Here is a 23,268-nt window from a genome sequence, read left to right as displayed (position 1 = left end):
ATGCACTATTATTCTTAAAAGAATAGCAAACCTATTCTTTTCAGTACTTAAAAAAAGAAAACAAATATAAAAGGTTTTCCTTTTTTATTAAAGCAACCCTGCATTTTTATTCAGTTATGTATTTTGTGCAGAGGAAAAGGCAACATACATTCTGCCAGAACATGTTGAAGATTTTATCAGGTTTTTAAAAAAGTAATAAAACCACCTGTCAGTTTTTATGATTTTTAGTTCAAATTGAGGAGGGGACCAACAAAATTTAGATCAGTTTTCCTGAGAAAAAGGAAAATCTGTTGCCTACTCTGACCTACTTGCAAAACAATGAAGATCTGATGTGTAAAAAGGAAAAGAAAAGAACCATAAAACCCAGTTTTGGAAAATTTTCAGTATGTGAAATGGGCTCACATGTTCTTCCTCACCCTTTTGTAATGAGAAGAATGTGGAAGAAGAGAACGGTTATTGCAGTGATCCTCTCTTGAGAGCTGAACAGAAACGTGCAGGTGTTTGCTGCTTCCTTAGATTCAGCCTGTTAGTCAAGCCTCTCTGGAAGATATGTTGATAATTACCACACTACAAGATGCCACTCTATAATCTTTCCATGTGTGCCATTTGGAAGGGTAGCAAGAAGCTCAAGATAGCTCTTTGTGGTGGCAGAAACATTGCCTGAGCCGCCTGAAACCCGCCAGGCGGAAGCATGCCAGGATGCAGTGTGGCGAGCACATCTGCAGGGGTTAAGGTGGAATCCTGCCAATGGGTTCGGTGGCTTCATCCCTATGATTTCTGGGATAGACTTTGCATTCATAATTTTGTAGTTCAGTCCGATTAAGGGATGAAAAGAGTTGTGCTCTAAGTTTTCTATTAAACTTCCTGCCTGAAATACCAGTAGCCCTTGCTGCGAGCTCCATCTTTGAGTTTTGTCCTGGAGAGTAGGCGTCGGGTTCAGACATTGCGGCTACGGATAGGGAGGGCAGGAGTTGGCTCTTCTGGGAGCCCCGCTGGCAGCTGGGCAGATGCAGCCTCCTGGGAGAGGTAGATGAGCATCCCCTGGGAAAGGAGCTGCTGTGTCACAGCTAGATAATACATTTCCCTTTGCTGAAGCAAAACCGAAAAAAACCCTGTTTCGCATCTGCAGTAAAAGGAAATGTATTTTATGCAAATTAAATTGTCTTGTGAAGATTAGAAGAAAAAAAAAGAAAATCAGATTCTTGGCTTCCCTCAAACCTGTTTTATGATTTGTATATGCTCTACTTTGTGCAAGTGCTGCCTCCCCTCCCCACAGTGGGGAGTGAAATCTTTATGTATTCTAGTCAGCCAGGTTGAACACAGGAACACCCTTTTGTGATCTCTAAAGCTGACTAGAGAGGACTTCTAAATTCCTTTAGTGATGGGTAGGGGGTGAAACAACTAGCTTCTAAGAACACATGCATGAGTCACCAAAGTAAGTTGGTGTTGAGACCACCTCTCACCCAAGCAGCTGCAGGTATTTTAGAAATATTAGCAAATTACAATTTGTTTGTGAGGAAAGAAATTATTCCCTTCCCTACTTTCTAGATGGGGAAGCCCAAGGCATAAAGAGATTTTAATATACAACCAAGTAAGGACTTCAGGAGCCCAAATTCCCTGATCCCTGTTGTAACCATACCTCATTCCAGAGCAGTTGTTAAAAATCGCAGATTAAGAGCTGTGGCATCTATTTGAGAGTTTATTCCACCAGCCACAGGCCCTTTTGTAGCAATCTGTTCCTTACTTGCTTTTAGTATCATTAATTATAGTTCAGCATGCTGCTGTACCTGAGGTTGCAGCTGCATTTCCACTATACAAATTCTTTTTTATTTGCATAATGGGTAATGTATTTAATTATGAGTCCCTTTTTCTGAGATGAGACTTAGAATGAAAACTATTTGTTCAAGAGAGATGACTTTTACATCTTTGCCTAGCTGTATGTTATAAAGTGTTTGCTCTTTATGGAAAAGAATGAATAGTATTGCCCAGATATATATAATAGAAAAGTCAAAATCAAAATGAGAAACAAGGCTAAGTATGGTTTATTCCACAGCTGTGGCTGGCAGTGACCTGCTGCTTTCCTGCTCAGAGAAAACACTAGAACAAGGCATTGGGTAGGTAGATTTTTTTTTACTCTGTTTAAATTCATTTATAACTGCCTGTACTGTGTTAGCACAATTCCTCTCAACCTGGGACAAACTCCTTGGGAAGGGTGATGAAGACAGGCTGCAGGAGGTTTGGAGAGGGGAACGGGAGAGGAAGAATAAGAGGTAAATATATTACTTCTATTTGCAATACTACAGCATGGTCTTAGCCATTGAAAGAAGGAGGTATGCAAATGGTGACACTCACTTCTGGAAGGCAGCATGGACAAAGTTGCTTAGAAAATTATGCATTCAGCTGCTCAAGCACAAGAAAAGCTAGAAACAGTACACGTATAAGCTACAAAATATCCTGAGGCCAAGTATCTTACAGTTTAAACAGCCACAGGTAAAACAGTGTTTACTGTTTGTGTATTAGAGATGAGGAGCTGTGATACTGGGAGCTTAGGGCCTCTAACTGCCTTGCATCTCCTGAATCACAGCGTACCATCTTAGCTTCAGCTCTGTCCTACCTCTGTGAACACCCTTGGATCTCAAGTTACGTGTCTCTAATAGGGCTCACACTTACCTCTTTTAGATGATGTGAAGGAAGTTTACATTACCAAAGTTTCTGAGCTTCTACGTGATACAGCAGTTTGCAAGGTAAGTGTATCCAAATGGTTAACAGTAAGTCCTTGTTCTGGCTGCGTTATAAACTATTCAAGGTGTAGTACACACGGACACAGTTTCATCAAAGCTCCCACTGGACTTCATCTACTGCTATCTATAGTAAATTGGAGGACGGACATTTTTCAACATTTCATAACCTCCTTTCAGGTATGTCATCATGCTGAGCCGTTCATACATTCAGTGCACGATACAAGAGGAAGCCTAAACCAGGGAAAGATACCTACAGCTATCCTGGGTGCGCCGCTGTTATGAACGTGGCTAGAGGGTGCCGAAAGAAGGCTTTGGCTGCCCAGAGAGCTGCGGTGTGAGGAGTTTCTGGTGCGTGCCAGGGCAGGGCTTGTATTTGCCCGGCTGGCCTGCCAAAGGTCTGAGGGGTAGGGTTAGGATGAAGAGAAGGAGATAAGCAGGAGGCGCTGCTGGCATTGGGGTGGCTAGGGGCTGCCCCAAGAAGTCGTTTGGTGCCAAGAGGGCTGCCCTGTGAGGAGTCTGTGCTGCGCAGCAGAGCTGGGGTCTGCCTGCGAGGCGTGCCGTACAAAAATCGGCTAGGGTTAGGGTTAGGGCTACAGTACTTTTAAGGTGATTTGTATATATGAAAGCCCTTGATAGTAGTGCATAGATCAAAACTCTGAAGATTGCTTTATGCAAAAACGCGACAAATCTGAGTTCATTTTTTAATTTTAAAGATCTACAAACATCTAAAAGCAATACAGAAGAAAATGAGAAGATAATTATGGTCCTGATTCAAACCTCACTTATATTAGTTTTAATCCTCAATCTATCTTGGGAACCCCTCCTATGTGTTGTTACTAACACAGAAAAGAGACTCAAATGACCTTTAAAAAAGATCCGTAATTGGCTTGTATTTTTATAATGTCATTAAAACACACAAGGTGAAAATAATTGCCATCATGCTTAAAGTCTGTATTACACAACTAAAAATTCTTTGCAGGTTTTATTTTGAAAACAAAGCAGTCGAAAAAGAAAGATTTTTTTTTTTTGAATGTTAACACTGTATTCCATGCAGATAGTTCATAGTAAATACTTTGCATTAAAAGACTGTTAAAGTGCCTTTGGTTCCCCCCCCCCCCCAAATAGTCCAACTGTGCTGTAAATTCAAGTATGTGGAAGGTAGGTCTTTAGTTGTTACAAGAAAGTAATTTTTGAGCCAGCTCCTGCTCTCATTGATGTCAGAAAAGTGGGGGGTTAACCACCGACTTTAGTAGTAGCAGAACCAAGCCCTTGTTTGTCTGTGGTGTATTTTCACAACTGCTAAACACAAATGGCCACCTAACAGATTGACAATGTCCTTTTCTCCTTGATGACCGGCAGTTCGCTTACACCCGAACAACATACCCCGCAGTTGCCACAAACTGCAAGGACACTGTGCTTGCAAAGACAAACGAGGAGTGTTAGCAATTGTTTGCACTTTGCACCCCTTTTAACCAGCTCAGCAATGGACTGAGCACAGCTAACAGCCCCAGCCCATTTTATAGCTATAAAATATACAGGTCAAGATAAACATGTACATTATGGAGCTTGCTTTGGAGGAAGCCCAGATGATGGGTTCATCTGAATCTAAAGTAAAACTTTAGATATGGATATGGCTACAGAAGTCACATGATTAAAAGCGTAATCAAAACCATTTGAGGTCAGAATTGTATTCGTGCTTTGGCACTCAAGACTAGCAAGATTATCCAGCATCTTGAAGTCAGAGTTACACAGATGAGACAGGAGTATTGATCCTGATGCATTTGAATTGGTGCAGCCATTATTATACTTGAGCCCAGACTCATCTCGCCTGTTCACTTCAGTATTAGAGCAGTACTTGTTGGTGGCAAAGATATTTTTCTCTTTCTTCTAGGAATCAGCAACAATTATAATTGGATGGTCTGGACTTTAATAGACCCCTCTTCCACAAAAAAGTCACATGCAAAGAAAAGTCATGAAAGATTGTTCCCTGCTGACTTGCTAGTTCCCCAGATGTGAACTTAAAGTGCCCAGAGCTAGGCCTCCTGATGAAAGGTAAGACAAATTGTTGTTCTCCTTGAGACACAGCATGTAAATGCCTTTCTTCTCCAGACTAGGCAGAGGGAGCTCCTGACCTGAGCACTCATTGGTTATGCTAACTGAACTGTGGGATGAAAATCTTCAGGTCAGGGCACACACATAAGTATAGGCAGTTATAACTTAATCTGCTCTACTGCAAATTGTTAGAGATTATGAATCGAAGCTGTTAATATTGTATTCCACCTGACGATATCTCCATACCATGTCCTTCAGTAGAAGGTGGACAAAACATCTATTAGATACTTACAGAGCCTGTCTGCTCTTTATTTATTTATTTATTTATTTATTTATTTAATAAAGCTCTTTCTAACTCCAGGCTCTCAGACCTTGGCATCTGCCCTGAAGTACAGGTGTTTTATATACTTCAATTGTTCATGTGCTCTAGCACTGAGATGCTGTTATTCCCCACCTAAATGTATAGTCCTTTTTTTGAACATGTCTAAGATTCTGGCTGCAGTAATGCAGCAGTGATTTATAGAGCTGAATTACACACTAGGTGAAGCTGTTTTCTTTTAAATTTGCAGCATTTCACAATTGTTGGATGTTGCCTGGTATTTCTGGGGGTAGAAAGGGAAAAGGAATACCCCAAAATGCAGAGTATGAATGTTAAGAAAAATAGTAAAAACAAGGCCATTATTTGAAAACAACTAAATTCGGAGAATTTTCCCTACCACTTTATAACCCTTTTAAAGCAGATTTGATCTGAAGCAAAAACTAGATGACTGTATGCTTTAGAATTCATTCTACTTGAGGAAAACAGGGAAAAAACAATCTTGCAGCTGAAAGCTTTACTTAGGAATAAAGTTAATCTTCAAAATATCTCTAAAGAAAGACTGTGTGGTCCACAACAGCTTGGCACAACTCAATCTGACTTACCCCGCTTGAGTGTTTTTGTGTCTTTAGGCCATAATAGATGCAGCAAAAGTCTCCCTAGTGACTATGTACGAGGAAGTATAATCTGAGGTCTAAATGCCACAGAGCATCCATATTTATCTTCAAAGGCAATATAAATTCAGCAGATGAGAAGGAAAACATTAATTAGACAGACCCTGCCTTTGGCAGTAATCACCCTCAGTGATAGCTGAAGCTGTCAGTGGATAAAGTATGTACCAAACATGATATCAGAATAAATAACTGAGGCTCAAGAAGGAAAAAAAAAAAAAAAGTCCATACATCCCACACCATTTTTTGGTGGGGGGGATGGAAACTTTACCTTACACTGGACTTTGGACACTGTCTTTTTTTAATACAAGCTTTCCTAAGTTTAGGGCCCAATCTTGCACTAGCTAGTGTCTGTGAAAGTAGGATAGAGTATTTATGAAGATTACTGCTTAATTCTGATTACAGAGAAGGAACAGAAAACCCCAAGAGGTCTAGCATTGAAGTCCTTAATGAGGGTCATGATATCTGGAATCATGATATCAGTACACATCCAGACCAGGGTAATCAGATTACAGATGTAATCAAAATCAATAAACTTCCACTGACTTTAGTGAGTTTTAAACACGATGATGTTAACAAAGTGATTTTTATATTTTTAATCATACAGTGGCATGTATGCCTTCATTCTTTATTTATGTGAAAGTTCCATGAAAAATAAGCTTGGATTTACTTCAAGATTTAGCCCTGGGGAGAACAGTGCTTTTGATAGTGCTCTATCCCCATCCTCTTCTATTAAAACTTACTCTGTTCCTGCTGGATTAGTGGCAGTGCAACAGATACGTGGTTTGAAGGAATCTAAGATTTTTCACCCTCTGACTCCTTTAAAGTAAGGGTCGTAGTCAGTAATTTAGCAAACTAACTAGATGCTAGAAAACACACCAAAACCATTTGTTAACAAACAACCTGAAGGTGAATCTTCTATAGGGCTTTGTCTTTAAAATAGATCAGATTTCTCTTTCTTCCTGAGTACGGGGGTAGAAGCTGTTTCCTTGAAAAGAGAGAAGCATGAGGATTTGAAGACATGGTGTAAGAACAACAACTTCAGGATAAAAAGACAAGGGCACAAGTCTTCTTAGCCGTGAAGAGAAAGCTAAATGTTGCCTGCCCTGAAAGAAGGCAAAGGGAAGAGCAGAGAAAGGGACAAGAGCAGGGAGCAGGAGGATGGGACAGGTGAGATAAGCCCTGGAGAACCAGCCTTTCCCCTCCTGGGGCCACCAGCAGCATCTGCCCCCCAGTCACCCAGCCTCTCCGTGGACAGAGGCAGAGGCAATGAGCCTGACTTGGTCCTGAGTGCAGGCATAGGCAGAGTGTGCAGCAAGCAGTTTTGGTGTCCCAAAGAGCCTGCTGCCTTAGGCAACTATGTACTTTGCCTGTACCTAGATTTGGCCCTCCTGTGAACTGCCCATGTTAAGACTCTCAGAGAAGGATGGAAGAGGTCAACCTCACACAGAGAAGAAGAAAAAACAAACAGCTCCTCCCACTACTCATACCAAAACTTTGACTGCACTGTTTTCTCCTGACACATCCAGAGCTTTGGTGCAGGCAGAATCTGACGTTGCAACTCACTGCCTTTGCTTCAGGCTGTGCTGTCCCGTGAGGAATCCAGGCAAGTCACGTCCTTGCATTGCCCTGCCTTATTCCTTTCAATGCTCCAGTGGGTCTTTTTCCTCTAGTTGCTGTTTCTCTTCCAACAGGGGAAAGACTTTGCAGTACAATAACAGAAGACCCCAACATTCGGGACATGGGACAATAAAGATGCAGGGGAGGAAGCGCTCAGCACTGTTCCGCTTCAACAAAGCCCTCCTTCTCGTGGCTGGCTGGCTCCACCTCAGAGTATGTTGCATGGCTGGTATGATTTCGGAATTTCATGGCAGGCCAGTGATGTGGCCTTCGCTGTGGACAGAAACAAAGATCCATCAGAAACGGTGATAGAGCCTTTCAGTCTATGCCAGCTGGGAAATTTGAAACGCAGTCTTGAAACAAAAACAGTGCTGTCTTTGTGACAGCTCAACTTTTATTAATAAAATCACTTCATACTTAAGGAGCATTACAATGCATCAATCTCACCAAACTGACCCGCTAATAAGGTTAAAAGAAGGAGCAGAGAGGAAATGGAAACTGCAAGTGAAATCTCACATTGGTTTCGGAACAAGGATGACCTGTGCCTGCTTTAACAGCTAAGGACTGCCACAGGCTTCCTGTGTGACCACATACAAATCATCTCTCTGTGCCTCTCCTCTTTATCAGCAAAAGAGGGACTTTCTCAGTTGAGAGCTGTGAAGCTAGATCTATTAAATACTGTGAATTGTTCAGGTACTAAACTGATAGGGGCCAGATAGATCAATTCTCTGAAGCCTGGCTCTTCAAATAGACAGATAGAGGAAAGACAAGTGCTATAGAAAAAAGCCAGAGAGTGACAAGGAAAGGCTGAGGGCTACATGTTGCTCACTTCCTACACAGCAGTTGCTATGCCAGGATTCAGCCCACTTCTGACTGCCTCGGGAGTCTATATCAAGCAGTCTTTTGGCTTTTAACAGCAGATGGAGATTGTCAGGCCCCCTATCTTTCTGAAAATTAAAATCTTTTAGAGCATTCACACCACCACTTACAAATTAGCTGATGGCATAACATCTATCAGTTAAGTCTGACAATTTTAGTAAACAAAATCCAGCTGGGCAATTCAAAAGGCAGCAATTTTAATTATGTCATAGCTCCAACTGAGTCCTCCAGCCAGACTGTGCATGCTTGCTCATGCAAGCATGTGGAAGAGTCTACCGCTGTATGGGGGAAAAGGCAATATGTGAAAGGGAGCTTATGAAAGAGTATAAAATAAAATGCAGCTGTAGGAGGATGAGAGACTAGGTTTAAAATACCACCAACAACTGCAAGTTGGAGATTAGCTGTGACTGTAGGACCATGAAGAGGATCTTAAATATGAAGCTTCTCAGTGTTCCTTTCTTTGTTTCCCCAGAGGCCAAGGCAAAGCAAGGTGGCTGGCTTAATTGAAATATATCTGCAAACCTGCTGAGAGGATTCAGACCTCAAAAATGTAACTTTAAACGCATGATTGGTTCCCAGGTGGTTGCTAAAGCCCAGCCTCCCTGCTCTCCTCTAGAAGGTGAGGATTCCCTGAAGGCAACTGCACTTGGAGATGATCTGGTTCTTCCTTATTCATGGCTCAGCCCCTTTAAGTGAATGACTCAATATATTAAATTGCTCAGCATGCTCCAGCCACAGAAATGAATGTGCGTGCTGAGACAAGGCACTCTAGTAGCTGAAAACCTAGAAGTAACTAACTACCAGGCTCTGCAGAGGCCATGTTAATATTAATCAGAAAGAAAAAGGCTGGGCATAGCCTCCCACCCTATCTCCCTCATTTCTGGTGATGACAGCTTTGTGTTGATGGTAGCAGAGGAAGAGAAAACTGGCCTGTGATAAGGTTCTCCACTCACCTCAATGAAGAACAGGGCAGCATTTGAGGTGGGATGGCTGTTGATGTAAATTCCAGCAAGGATAATAGCAGCAATGAGCAACACAGCCAGAACGATGCCCACAATAGTACCTGTGTGAATCGGGGTTCCTGCTTTCTTTGAAGGAAGGCTGCTTCCCACACCTGTAAAAAGAGAATTATGTTAAGGCTGGAATCACTGAGATCTCAGTAAAAGAACAGAAGAAAGGAGAAGCAAAGCTTTTTTTCTTTAGAGCATTGCATGAAAGACTGAGCAATTTAACCCACTGGCTGGCTCAAAAGGAGGGTAAGTAAGCAAGCTAGATACACGAGTGAGCTTTTTGTTAGCTCACATGTTAAGAGTCCAAATCTTTGGAACTGAAAGATCTGCTAGACCAAGCTTTTAATATCATGTGTGTGAGACTTGTCTGGAGTAGATAAAGAAATCTTTCACAATAATCCTCATGCTCAGTATTCTGCACTTTCCCCTCCCTAGCCCCAAACAGAGGCTGTCAATTCAAGTCAGTGTCTTTCTTTTTTAATATTTCACATGAATTACTTTTAGGTAAGTTCTCACCCTGAATTTACTATCCGAGCTCCAGCATCAGATGGTATCAATAGCTGTTTTGAAAGAAGATTAAATAACTACTATACAGTAGCCATACACATCCCCACATCTATATACTTTATATATTAGATGCTCGCTCTGATAGAAAGCCATTAGCCGTATGCTGAGTGTGTCCTTAGCATGTCTTCCCAACAGTCCTCCAGCTTGCCTTCATTCCTTGGCTGTGAATATTCAATCACACAGAGCTAGAGAGGGCGTACATAGCATATATTAGCAGAGACATTACCAGTCATTTGGGGAGTAATTTGGATGAAACTGGGAAGGTCGTGGATTTCAAAGGCCCCATGCCTGCAAAAGAACTGATCCTATACCCAGTTTAACTTTTGTAAGCTGCTCTCAGTTAAGAGGGACAGGCTTGTGGTTTACATAGGACTGCAGTTCTTGAGAATCTGACATCAGAGGAAGAAATGCTCACATCCTCCCTATATTCTGGAATTTGGAAGAGCATTATGGTAACAGTTCAGTTCTCTATCCTTAGGACTGATTAACACACTCTGATTGAGAAGGGATTTGCTGGAACAGAGAGGGAAAAGACAGAGCTAGGCTAATGGAAAGGACACTTTTTATATTTGGCTTTTACAGTGTTCTTTGGCACAGCTGGAGAAATTCAAAAGCAACAGGACTTTGCAACTATGCAAAGACAGCAAAGACAGAATTATATAGGAAAGGCAAAATGCCTCATCTTAGTTCGCCTGTCAAATCTGAGAAAGTCGCAAAAGTGAAAAAAAAAAAAAAAAAAAACAGCATCAGGCTAAAACAGATTGGTTTCACTTTTCACAACCTGAAACAGTAACAATCAAGGTAAGGACAAAAGGATTCTTATCTTGATTACATCATTTCAATCTGTTTCTCCTGTCCACTGCACTGACTGATTACAACTATCCAGTACATTTGATTTCAGTGTACCACACTCCCACTTAGGAAGAACGTGAGCAGGCAAAGAGAAGATTAAGGACGTACCATCGCCTGCTGCATACTGATTGAGCTTTGTATCATCTGAAAGAAGAAAACAGGCAAAAAAAAATAGTAGTCAGGAGATTTCTATGATATTTGCCATTCTTCCCACCCTCCTTCATTGCTGCATAACAGGAGGCCTGTGACAGAACATGTCTCTTTGCACAGCACTTACATGGTCAGTGTGGTTTAGTGGAGGAGAAAGGCACCCAGAAAACAAAACAATAGTGAAAGCAGTTTCTGGCTTTCTGGCTTCTTTCACAAAAGTGGCACCTGGTGCACAAATGTCTGTAGAAACTAGTCATTAAATATGCTCAGTGTGCAATACAGAATAACAAATGAATGTTGGATGGGGCCCCAACCTTGTGGGTGTCTATGTTCAGACTATGGCATTTGCTGAAATATGCTGCTGATATATCCCAGATAAATCAAGTGGAATTCACAGATGTCTTCCATGGGGGGCTGGGGAGCAGCAAAGTCCAATGCCATTCTTCATCACATTCTGAAAGTACCAGGATTTATTGTACAAGGCTTTATTCTGTCTTGATATTCACCACAGAGCCCTTGAGAATCCAGCTGAAATCCTAATCCAGAATGTTTACTGCTTGGCTAAGACTTTTCCTAGTTGCAGTGCTGACACAAGACCAGCTAGTCAGACACTTTCCCAAACATCTCCACTGAGCTGCTCCAGCAAGCTGGTCTGGTCTGGGAAGATGCAGAGGGCTGGGTCCAGTCCTTTGCTTTGCTTGTTCCTGAGTTGTACTTCTGCAGATAAAGTTCCCTGCCTGATGCAGCTGGCTGTTTTGTTTCCTTCCAAGATTACAAATTAACTTCATGCTTGAATATGTCACAAAAAGCCTCTTGTTCTTCTTCCAAGAATTGTCGATGAGTTGGAAAATAATCTCGGTGGTGGTGTTATACTCCCCTTCCTTTAATTGCTCCTTTCAAAGTCAACTCTGTCAGCCAGGAGCTCCATTCCTCCCCCCAGCCCAACTCCTTTCTATTGCTGAAGGACAATTACTAATGTTCCTTTCTATTTATTCTAATTAGCAGTTTGCGTTAGGGACTATTAAGCAGCAAAATTGAAGTGATACCTGCCGTTAGGATCTGAGGAGACAGCCCTGTGTTAATAGGATTATCAAGCTTTAGAACATGGGTGTCTCAAGGGACACCAGGGTCCTTATTTGGAGCTTTCTTATGCTGGAATGAACACCATTCCCAAGCAGAGGACAATCACATGTCTGTGCTGTATTACTGCCAGACAGACAGCACTGTCAGCCCTGAGTCACCAGCAAGGATGTTAAAAACATGAGCCCCTAGTTACAGTATTAACTTCTCTTATGGCCTTAGGGAGTCTGTCCACTGGAGAATACTTGTTTTTGGTCTATTATCTTCTAGACCTTCATAAATGCATAAAAAGGCTGCAGTGCAACTGTAAAACTCTTCCTACTCGAGGGTTTGACCTGCCTCACTTGCCATGTCATTCCAGCTCTCATCTCTTACTCTGTCCTTCCTTCCCCTTTCCACTGTCTTCTGTTTCCACCCCCTTGCCCTTGGGCTTCAACAACTGGGCAGCCAGGAATGCTACTCTGCTTACTTGGATATTAATTGGCTTCATTAGGCATCAGAGTGAAAGACCTCTCCAGGGCTAAGTGTTGAGGAGGGGGTGTCCCTGCCACAGCTGTTCACCCCACCTGCCTGTACCTTCTGTAGTGAGGCTGTCAATGAAAAGCGAGGAAGCGGAGGTGGTGATATCCTCATCAAACGGTGGGAAAGAGCTGTCAGGCGGTGCCGAGTAGTGGTCATCGTCTGCTAAATCCTCGCATGTCTCCTCTTCCGACTGAAAAGAAATATGAAAAATGGCTACTGTTCCTAGCAATCCTCCAGCAAGAGTGCCAGAGAGCTGGAGGTTAGCTAGCCTCAGGCTAGCCAAGCCCTTGGGGTTCCAACATGGGAACAGGGAAGCAGGGAACATGGTCCAGATGTGCTAGGAGAAGTGGCAGGGGTCATCTAGCAGGGAGGAAACAGGTGAAGAACTTTGGGAACCACTAAGTTAGGGCAAATAGCAGTGATTTGCAACAGTCTGCATTCTGACTTTCTTGCATGACCTTACAGTAGGTCTCATGACTTCCTTTTCCCTCCCTCAACCCTCTTGGTAAACATGGAACAAAGCTGAGTCTTCAGTTGGGGGAAAAACAACACAAAAAGCAAAGCAGAAACAGATGTTCCATTAAAGCTGATCTTTCTGAGACAAATTAGTTCATCCAGTGTAGAGACAATTGCACTAACAAGGACAAAAAAAAATCACAAGGGCTAATTTCTTCATACTTCAGCGTGAATAATAGTCATGATTCAGACAGCAAGGGAAAAAAGCAAGTATCTCAGTGGACTGAGATTGCACCATTAGTTAACTTACAGAGGTCCTGCACCTTTACTGAACATCCACCAGCACAGAAGCAAGACCAGCAGGGCAAGGACATGGAACACCTGATTAGATGGACCATCTTCTGTCTGTTCCAATAGAGCAGGGGGGAGATAGTCTCTACTAAGTGTGTCTGTAGTTCTGCTGTAATGGGAAAGGGATGTCTGAAGGGGGGTATGCAATCTGTTCCAGAGCAGCACAGGCCAAGTGGAGCTGAGAGTGATTTTTTTGGACCTAGGATATAGCCACTATCTTTTCTTTAGTTCAGCATCATTCTTCTCAGCCTCTGTTGAAGACATCCAAAATGGCTTACCATCCTCCAAGCAGCCAAAACAAATTGCAAAATAAACTGTTTTGATTATATATTTCACCTGCAGCTAAAGTCTCATTGTAAGAGTTGAGTCGTAAGAGTACATCATAAATACCGCTACTGGTGAGCAAAATCCACATTACATTGTTATCCTGTCAGCCTAAGGGAAGCTTTGCTCGCTCTTACCTTCTGGCCACAGCCGTAAGAGAGCCACTCCTCACGGTATCGGTCAAACCCACTGGAACATCTACAGAGACAAACGACATTGATCTGTGGCAGATGAACTCCTGCTAGACACAGCAAGCAAAGCAATCAGGGAGTGAACAGCGCTCATCTGACCACTCCACAGGGGTGTCACTGCTAACGATGATTTCTAAGCTGCCTACGAATCCCAAATGCTACTCCAATGGGCACTGTGAATTAGACAAACAAATATGAGTGGACTGGAAAGATTATACACAAGTTGGTCTCCAAAGACATGGAGTTTCCAGTACAGCTGTGCTGGATGGACCCAAATGTTCCTCTTTACAGAGCAGGAAAAGGGTCAATACCGCTTCTCCAAGGAAAACAGAGACACAGTGAAATAGGAAAAATATATAGACTGAGTTTGAATTTCCATTCTGCAGACTCTATGCCAGAGCAAGGCCATGATCTCTGTGAGTTTTTTCCAGCAACATCTGCACAGGAAAAGCAACATTAGAGAAGTTGTTACAAACTGCATCAAGAAAACACCAACTAGTGAAATCTCTACAAAAACAGAGGGAATGGAACAGAACTCTGACCTTTGCAAAGTCTCCAGGGACTACCAAAAAGATGAATCAGGGGTTCAGCTCGTACAAGCAGTAATTTACCCAACTACCAGCCAATAAAAGAGGTGAAGCCACAAGAACTTTGGGTCCTGCTGAGTCACTGAGCTCTTCTGTGTTGCCTGTAACAATTAGGGGCTCAGCAGAAGCAACAGCACAAACTATATTGCTAAAAGAAAGCTAAAATGAAACTATGGGGTTAAATCACTGAACTGGACTCAGGACATGAGTTCAATCCTTGGAAGCCACCCTACCAGCCTCCTTGGGAAAATCACACTGGTTTTGCAAAACCAGCTTAGTTGAAAGCCAGCAAGGTAGTGGTAGACTTGCTCAGCTGCTCCTGATAACGCTAGCCTGCAATTTCCCCAATGTGTAAAACACTTGCCATTTGTATTTGTAGTCTGTGTTCTTCAGGAGCGAGCTGCCTATATGCAGTTGTGGCTGCAGGAAGCATGTATTTCAGCCAAACCATCCAGGAGGAACCAGAGTATAAGTGATAAACGCAAATATAAACAGCTGTGACCTCAAATCTGGAAGACTGGACTTGCCTATGCTATCAATTGGAAATAAGCAGAATCAGGGAGTTCTTGAACACCTGGGTTTCAGACCAAACAAGATCCAGACCAATACTCTGTATCCTGGGCTTACTTTTGCTACCAAAGCCACATCTGGTTTCACACATCTCTCTCAGCTGCAAGAACATAATATTCTCTCATCTGAAGCCACCAGCTGAGCAACTGTCACTGAAAAATGATGATCCCCTGGCTCTGGTTATATTCCAGCCCCAGCCCATTGAGAGGCAATGAATCAATGCCGATTTATATGGTAGCTTTGTTGATGTCTCAGGAGCTTTCTCTGCTCCAGCTGCCATTGACATACTTGCTGAGGCCTCGCTGAAGTTGGTGCACGTAAGACAAGAGCGTAAGTCTTGAGAGTAGTGACAGAGAAGCGATACAGAAAGGAGGAAGGTAGGTGCCCCGTGAGCTGTGCCCTGGTGAGCCAGGGAGGCACGTCCCTCGGCCGGGGCTGCCGAGGAAGGGGGGCAGGCAGCCCGGAGAGCTGGGCCTCCCAAAGCAGGGATGGCATGGCGCGGCGCTGCCTGCGAGGATCTGTGTTATTGGGTCCTCTCCCCTGCCACTAGCTCCAAATAAATATTTCAGGAAAAAAAAAAGGAAAAAAAAAAAAAAGAAACTCATTAAATTCTCACATCTTGAGCTGAAGGAGGAGAGAGACCAAAACCTTCCATTCTGGGACGACAGGCAAGGCCTGCCCTCACCCCCTACCCAAGTTCTCCATTTGCCTCCAACAGCTCAGCAAGTCCCCCCAGCCTTTACTGTGTCTTGTCCCCAACGGAAAGGGCCTGTCCCCCACGGCTGAGGGGGGGGGTCACGAGAGTCATTCAACTGCCACTGTGCTCCAGACTCTGAACAGCATGTCCCCACCTCCTTGCCCTTCACTTCTCTCGGAAACCTCAGCCTAAATGAGGATGTTTCTACCACGTCTGATCTCACTTACTCGCAAATATGCGAGCTTTGCGTCTAGTCCCAACTTGCTCTAGCTTCTGCATCAAAACATAAGGACTAAGGTATCCACCCTCAAAAATCTCTAATTGCTTGCAACCTGAGATCAGCCTGCCACCTACCCACTGCCTACAAGGCTGTGCTAGCATCCCCCCAATAGAAAAAAAGAAAAAAAAAAATGACAGCACGGATGCCAGGCATCAGCAAAGCTTAGACCTGAAGTTGCACTTGCTCTCCCAGCTCTAGAAACATCAGCAAGAGAAGAGATGGGAAGGAAACTCATCCAAGCTACCTCTGCAGGACGTGACACCAGCTGCAGTTGAAGGTCAGCTCCGAGATCACACACATTTCACAGCTCTGATGCTGGAGACAAGCTGTAAAAGAGAGAGGAGACACGTACCAGCGATACGCTAGCATCTGGATAGGCACAAGGGAGCATAAACTCAAAGCTGGCGGCATGGGTAGAAACAGAGCATCACCAAAGGAGGCTGCACTTATTTCCTGAAAATAGCTCCGCAATAACTAGTCTCCGCACGCTGGAGAGGATTCGCTTCCTGCGGCCCTCTGTCACCCTGGCTGGAAAACAGCCGTTTTGCAGCAGTTTTAACAAGCCCTCCCCGGGGGGGGAGGGCCCTGGCCGGCCACAGTGGCAGAGCCGAGAGCGGAGCTGGCGCTGCTCCGGGCATCCCTCTGCCATTTCGCACCCCTCCCTTCCCAGATCGGCGCCCGCAGTCCTGGAAGGCAGCGGGCCCCGCTTCGCCCCTCGGCGCGGCCGGCAGAGCACAGCCCCGGCACATCTTGCCTCGACGGACGAGGGGGAAAAAAAGCAACTCTTAAGGAAAAAAAACATACATATACTGCAGACTGTTTATTTATGATCTGCTTTGCAGGAACCCTGCCTGCTGCTAAAATTGTCATAAAAAACCCTGGGGAGACCACTTAAATGCATAACCTTGGTATGCTCATGACAGATTTACTCTCTGTTCTGTATTTATGCACTGCATGACGACTTGCCTCGCATGCACACGTCCTTGGTCTCGAACGCTAAATGTATTTGTTTAACAGCGGCAAACACGAGCCGCACAACGCGTCGCTCGTCGGCAACTCGCAGACGCCGAGCCGAGCCCGGCTCTGCGCTCGGAGGCGCGCGTGAGCCCTCTATAAATTAGATCTGAGCGCTGACCGCGGGGGCTTACAGAACGCGTCGCGGGCCGGCCCGAAACGCAGCAGCGCCCGGCAGAATTGGCTGAGCGCGCGGTGGCTTACGGGGCGAAGAGCAGGAACGTCAGCACCCGCCCCGGGGGCTCCCGCGTTCTGCCCTCCGCTCCTGGGGCGCGCCTGGGTTTGCACCAGTGTCAGGGGCTGGCACCAAACCCGCTGGCATCGCGCGTTTGGGGAGCGCCGGACAGGTCGGATAAGACGCGATTTCCTGCGGACTCCTCGTTTCTCCTGCAAAGCGGAGGCTGCGGGGCGAAAGCGCGGGAGAGCAGCGCGGCGCGGGGCCGCCCCACTTACTGGGCAGGGGGGTGAACTCCACGGCCGACAGGCTGGTGATCTTGCTGGTGTCCAGTTCCACGCGGTGATACTCGTAGATGGTCCGACGGCGGGACTCTGCAACGGGGGAGGCCTCGCGTGAGGCCGGGTGCAACCCCGGTGCGCACGTGCCCGTGCCCGGGCGGCGGCGGGGGCTGCGAGCCGCTGCCCCCACGGGACCCCCACGCGCGTTTGGGGGGCGGCTGCAGCCCCCGAGTCCCAGCCGATGCAGGGTGAAGCAACGGCAGCGGGGCAGCAGGGATGCCAAGGCCCCAGTCTCCTCTTCCAAATTTTCCCAGGAGGAGCCCCGAGCTCTCTCTGCCCCGCTTCCCCCAAGCGGAGGCTCCCGGGATGGACGCGGTCCAGTCCTGCATCGCTCTGAGCAAACACGAGCCGCACAACGCGTCGCTCGTCGGCAACTCGCAGACGCCGAGCCGAGCCCGGCTCTGCGCTCGGAGGCGCGCGTGAGCCCTCCTGCCCCTCTGCTCTCCCTGCCGCCGAGCCTCGCTTCCCTTCCCATCGTTAGGGACGAGTCTCGCGTTTCCTCGCCGCCCGCCTGCCTGCGGTGGCAAGGGGCCGGGCAGGAGGCGCAGGTGCCGCGCTGGGGGCTCGGGGAGCGCGAGCATGCCGGGGCGGCCCAGGGAAGCACCACCCAGCCTGGCTGAGGTTTTTAACCCAAACGGTTGTAAACTGGTAATAAATGAGGGCCAGATGGCAGGCTCCATAAATAACGAGCAAAAGCAACGGCGCCAGGTGCAGCACGGGGAGGCGGGAGGAGCGTGGTTGGGCTTCTCCGCGCGGGAGCCCAGGGAGTGGCTGAAACAGCTTTTCCCCCAAGCTCACGGCGTGCCCGGAGCTCCCGTGCCTATGGGGACACAAGCACGTAGCCATCACCACGTCCACCCAGCACACGTGCCGGTCCTGACCCTGCCTGCAGCAGCCACGTGTGCTGCGAGACCCGTTCAGTGGCGCCGGCCGTGCCGTGCGCACCGCCAGGCCCCTGCGGCACGGAGGCAGGGACACGGCAGGGACGTGGGAGGGACACGGCAGGGACACGGCATGCACGGGAGCGTGCAGCACAGACACAGGACTCGCGCGTGGCAGATGCTCAGACCATGCACGACACTTGCAGGCTTTTCACTAACGCAGCGGCTGCGTGTCCAAACCCCGTGCAAGTCATCACGCTCCTCTGGAGCGGTAGTGGGGCAGTTTTATGGTGTGGGATCCGAGAGGAGCCTAAAGGTGTGAGGTGCCCAGCATCCCCCCAGCTCCGAGGCACTCGAACCTCTACAGCTCATTTGCAACCCTTCCTCCCCTGCCGCCGTCCCCCTCCTCCTCATCATCAGCTGGAAATCAGGGACACCACAGCTTGGCTGTGAACAGCGACTTCTAAACGCACCGGGCAGGAGACACGACGTCCTTTCGTTCGCAGAACGTGGCCAAAGCACGCGCCCGGGTGTCGAGCAGGCGAGGGGCACCCGCGGCCGCCGTCCCCCGTGCCAAGGACACCCGGCTCCCCCGGTCCCGGGGCGGCAGCCACTCACCAGGCACCTCGGGAGATGGGTTGAGGATCATGAAGGCGTCAGAGAGGCCAGCTTTCACGGGGTGCTGCGTGGCGCTGATCTGCAGCACCGGCACGGGGATCTGCAGCCGGGGCAGAGAGGGTGCGATGGGCTCCAGCCCTGCGGGCCTTTGCGCAGCTGCAAATGCCCATGTTCGACACGCCGGCAGCCGCTATATCTGATCTCCCAGGTCCCCAGGGACCCCCTCCAGGGACCCAGTAACACCAGCCTGGGGGGTTATATGCACCTTCCCCAGCATGGACATCTCTCACCTCCTTGTAACCAAACACGATCCTCCCGTTGCTGTGCAGAGCGGCCTGGAAGGTGAAGCTGCCCACGTCCTCCTTCCCCTGGAGATAGACCTTGTCCCACTGCACCACAAAAACCGTCCCTGGGGGTGAAACCGGGGGAGGGGAGGGAATCAGCCCCGCTCTCCCTCTTTGCTCCACATCTCAGCAGCTGCCATCACTGACGTGGCCTCTCCTGCCCACAAAGCTCGCTCGAGGCTCGCGTCCTCTGGCCTCCAGCACGTGCCTCGAGCAGACCCACGAGCAAGCTCCAACCAAGCGTCGCAACTGCTCAGGGCATCGCCAGCCTCCTCCGGGCGCTCCTCTCCCGCGCCCAGCCCCAGCTCCTCTCCTTGCTGGAAGAGCCGCGTTCGGCCCCGTTCCGCCCGGAAGGAGCGGGGCAGCGGGATTAGCAGCCTCTCCGCGCACGGCACCAGCGGAGCGGCGCTCACCGTTGTCCAAGTACTGGACGGTGGAGTTGCGGGAATAGCTGGGGTTGAAGTTAGCCATGAGGGGCGCGACGTACTGCGTGGCCGTGAGCATCCGGTGGATGACGTCCCCCATGAAGATGAAGCCTGAGCGGGTGAAGGGAGGTGAAGCGGTGCAGGCTCCCCGCCGCCGGCGCCCCGCGCGCCCGCCCCACGCGCCCTCACTCACCTCCCGTCGCGATCGTGACCTGCCGCAGGAGGTGGCCGTAGAAGGGGAAGTCAAAGGACAGGATGATTCTCTGGGGGAGGCAGATGGGGTGAGAACCACGCTCAGACCCCGGCAAAGTCACGCAGCGGGAGTGGGGCCCGTGCTCGCCGGCGTCGCCGAGCAGCTCAGTACCCGCAAAGACCCGCAGGAGCCGGGTCCCCTTGGATGCTCCTGCCCTGCAGGATGCAAGAACAGATCTGGGGAAGGCAAAACCCTTCCCAAGTCTTGGTCTCCACCAGGCCATCATGGGGACATGGTGGGGACAGCCACTGCCCGGGGCAAGAGGCCACCGTCAGGACATCCCTGCTAGGGGAGGCTCTGGGGACATCCTGGGCTGCAGACGGAAGGGCGGCGCGGTGCGGCGCGGGGCTCACCGAGGCCTGCCGGTGCGTGTTGGAGAGGATCCCATGGATCTTCGCTTGGCTCCTGTTGGCTGCTGCCATGTTCACCCAGAGCCCCTGGGCGCGTGCTTCACCCGGCCCGTAGGTCCGCGACACGTAGTAGCTGTGGTTGTCCTCCTGCCACCGGGGAGGGCAGGGCTGAGACCCCGGAGCCGCGGCCAGCGGCCGGCAGCTCGGGCGCAGCGGGGAGGACCCCAGCGCGGGAATGCCGCGTGCCGGGAAAAGGGCACCGAGGGGGGACGAAGAGCAAAAGCTGCTGTGCCCAGGCCAGACCCCTTTGGCGAGAGCTGGGCGCCGCCGTGGGAAGAGGCGCCGGCTCCTGCACCCTCGTGCCCTGGCCAGGCTCTGGCCACCGCCGTCTTCCTCATCCCCCCTTGCCCTTCCCAATGCGTCCCAATAAAATGGAGCCGAGGAGCGGGGGGAAAGCCGGCGGCGCCGGGCCGGGCGCACGGAGGAGCTGGCTGCCGAGCCCCTGACCTCATCGCTGGCTCACGAGGATGTCCGAATCGGCACTCTGGTTCCAGCAGGAACAGCGAGGGGAGGCTTTGGGGAGGGCTGCGAGCCCGGGGGGCCCTGAAGGCAGCCCGGCTCCCACGGCCGCTCCGGGCTCCCGCGGCCGCTCCGGGCTCCCGCCCCGGGAAATTGCTGCCTTTGCCGCCAGGGGAACCGCAAGCCCGGCTGCACCCTTCCTGCGGCTCCCAGGCATCTGCAAACGCCCCGGTGGGGTTGGGGGGATGGTTTGGGGGGGGGTTGTTGGTTTGTTTGGGTTTTTTTTGAACGCTTCCACGTCAGGGATTTTTCAGCTTGAAGCAGAAATGCTTCAAGCGTGAAGCCGGCCTCGGCGAAGCGAGCGCCCCGAGGGATCCCCCACCCCACCGCGGCGAGCAGGGAGCTAATTGAGGGGCAGGTAATTAGGGGCAGCCTGGATGCGGGAAGCCACGAGCTCTCCTGGGGGGGCAGTGCCTTGCCGTGCCGTCCTCCCGCAAAGCCTCACCACGATCCGCGTCTCGTTGGCCGGCAGCGTGTCGATGGCCAAGCTGCCGCCGCCCAGGTCCTGGCTGATGCGGGTCCCGTCGCTCCCTGGTGAGGTCTCACGGGCTCCCCGCCACCCGTCGCCCGCCGCTGGGCCCCCGGGCAGGTGGCCTGGGGGGGGGCACAACGAGGGGGTCACCGGGATCCCCCACTTGGAGGGCTCCCGTCAACCCGCTGAGATTAACCCTCCTCCCCCCACCAGGCACTGGCTGCCCCAAGACAGCTTCCGCTTAGGTGACATGAGCTGGGGGGGTCTCAGCCCCGACAACAGGGCAGTTACAGACATGTGGGGAAAGGGGCGGCCACGAGCCCGGCGGAGGGAAAACCGTGAAAAACGCATGCAAAAGCGGCCCCCGCACCCTGGCGCCGGGCAGCGCCGCAGGGGACGGGGCCGCTTCGAGCACCAACGCGAGCGGCGGCTGCGACCCTGGCTGAGGCGGGAGGAATCGAAACGGCGATTCCAGGCACCGGCAGCAGCTCCGGCCTCCTGATGCCCTCGGCGCCCCTGGCCACAGTCCCCTCCTCAGGGACGGGACGGGAGCACCTGGAGGTGCGAGTATGGGGGGGGGGGCTGGTTCCTGCCCCCCAGCCCCAGACCGAGCAGGGCCAGCCCCAACCAGAAGGGGAAACTGAGGCAGGGCAAGGGACGGCTCTGTGCACAGCGAGGGGTCCTGGGACAGACACAGCGAGGGGGCCAGGACAGCTGCAGCGAGGGGTCCCGGCTGCAGTGGGGGGTCCCAGGATGGACATGGCAAGGGGGTCCCGGCACAGACACAGCGTCTGGGTGCAATGAGGGATCCCAGCTGCAGTGAGGAGGTCCCAGGATGGACACGGAGAGGGGTTCTGGGTGAAGCGAGGCGGTCCCGGGACGGACACGGCAAGGGGGTCTGGGTGCAACGAGGGAGTCCCAGGATGGACACGGAGAGGGGGCCAGGACGGGCGCAGAGCTGGGTCCCAGCTGCAGCGAGGGGGCCCTGGGCCAGGTGCGGCCAGGAGGTCCCATGCACAGAGAAGGGGTCCCCGGACAGGTGCCGCCAGGGAGTCCCGGGTGCAGCGAGGGGGTCCCTGGCTCCCCCACCGCCGGCCCGCGGGACGGGGTGGGGGAGCCCCGCCGCCTGTCTGCCCCCCGGGGCAGCGCCGGGGGCGGGGGGCAGCAGCGGCCCCGGCGCCGGCTCTTTGGGGGGGGGGGGTCCCGTCCGAGCCCGCCGCCCCCGCCGCCCACGGCCACGCGCGACCGCGGCGCCGGCCCTACCTGCGCCGCGCGGGCCGGGCGCGCCCAGCGCCCCGCGCAGCAGCCACAGCAGCAGGAGGCCGCCGCAGCGCATGGTGCGGGCGGCGCCGGCGCTGCCGCGGGCTCGGCGCCCCGCCACGGGCCGGCAGCCCCGGGCAGCCGGAGCCCGAGGAGGAGCCGGAGCCCGAGCCGGAGCCCCAGCGGGAGCCGGGGGTGGAGCCGGGGGTGGGGCCGGGGGTGGGGAGGGAGCCGGAGGCTGCACTGGGGCCGCGGCCAGAGCTGGAGCCGGGCACAGACCCGGGGATGGAGGTGGGCATGGACCCAAGGATGGAGCTGGGAACGGAGCAAAAACGGAGGTGGACCCGGGGATGGAGCCAGCGACGGAGCTGGGGATGGAGCGAAAATGGAGATGGACATGGGGTGGACCTGGCGATGAACCTGGGGATGGAGCTGGGGGTTGCTCCAGGGATGTGGATGGCAATGGAGATGGACCCAGGGCTGGACCCAGAGATAGAGCCAGGGACGGAGTCAGCCACGGAGGCAGAGGCAGAGCTAGAGATTGCACCAGAGCCAGAGCCGAGGCCAGTGACAGAGCCGGCCTCGACCCGGGCCTCCTTTCCCCCAGGCCTGCAATGGTTGTGCTGACTCGCACCCGCAC

General features: G+C 50.6%; 1 protein-coding gene across 1 annotated transcript; it reads right to left on the bottom strand.

Annotated features, from left to right (window-relative positions):
- Positions 1 to 3,616: 3,616 nt before the first annotated feature.
- PLXDC1 (plexin domain containing 1) lies at positions 3,617 to 22,744 on the bottom strand. Its single transcript, XM_062595813.1, has 14 exons — positions 22,641 to 22,744; positions 21,342 to 21,469; positions 20,321 to 20,464; positions 19,908 to 19,977; positions 19,703 to 19,825; positions 19,236 to 19,354; positions 18,946 to 19,045; positions 17,384 to 17,479; positions 16,161 to 16,242; positions 13,729 to 13,789; positions 12,515 to 12,650; positions 10,817 to 10,852; positions 9,233 to 9,393; positions 3,617 to 7,673 (listed from the first exon to the last, which is right to left on the bottom strand). The coding sequence occupies exons 1-14, from the start codon at positions 22,702 to 22,704 to the stop codon at positions 7,554 to 7,556; spliced, it is 1,440 nt and encodes a 479-aa protein (XP_062451797.1). The 5' UTR covers positions 22,705 to 22,744; the 3' UTR covers positions 3,617 to 7,553.
- Between the last annotated feature and the right edge of the window lie 524 nt (positions 22,745 to 23,268).

The sequence above is a fragment of the Rhea pennata genome, chromosome 26 (assembly GCF_028389875.1).
Source record: "Rhea pennata isolate bPtePen1 chromosome 26, bPtePen1.pri, whole genome shotgun sequence".
NCBI classification, from domain to species: domain Eukaryota; kingdom Metazoa; phylum Chordata; class Aves; order Rheiformes; family Rheidae; genus Rhea; species Rhea pennata.
This window is presented reverse-complemented; position numbering and strand designations above follow the sequence as displayed.

Bases quoted from the DNA above. Each gene is read 5' to 3' on its own strand.
- PLXDC1 (XM_062595813.1), bottom strand. From the start codon at position 22,704: ATGCGCTGCGGCGGCCTCCTGCTGCTGTGGCTGCTGCGCGGGGCGCTG. The intron at 19,978-20,320 runs GTGAGCCCCGCG...TGCCTCCCCCAG, and splicing joins ACACGCACCGGCAGGCCTCG to AGAATCATCCTGTCCTTTGA. The intron at 16,243-17,383 runs GTAAGTGGGGCG...TCTCTTTTACAG, and splicing joins GGAGTTCACCCCCCTGCCCA to CTTGTCTCCAGCATCAGAGC.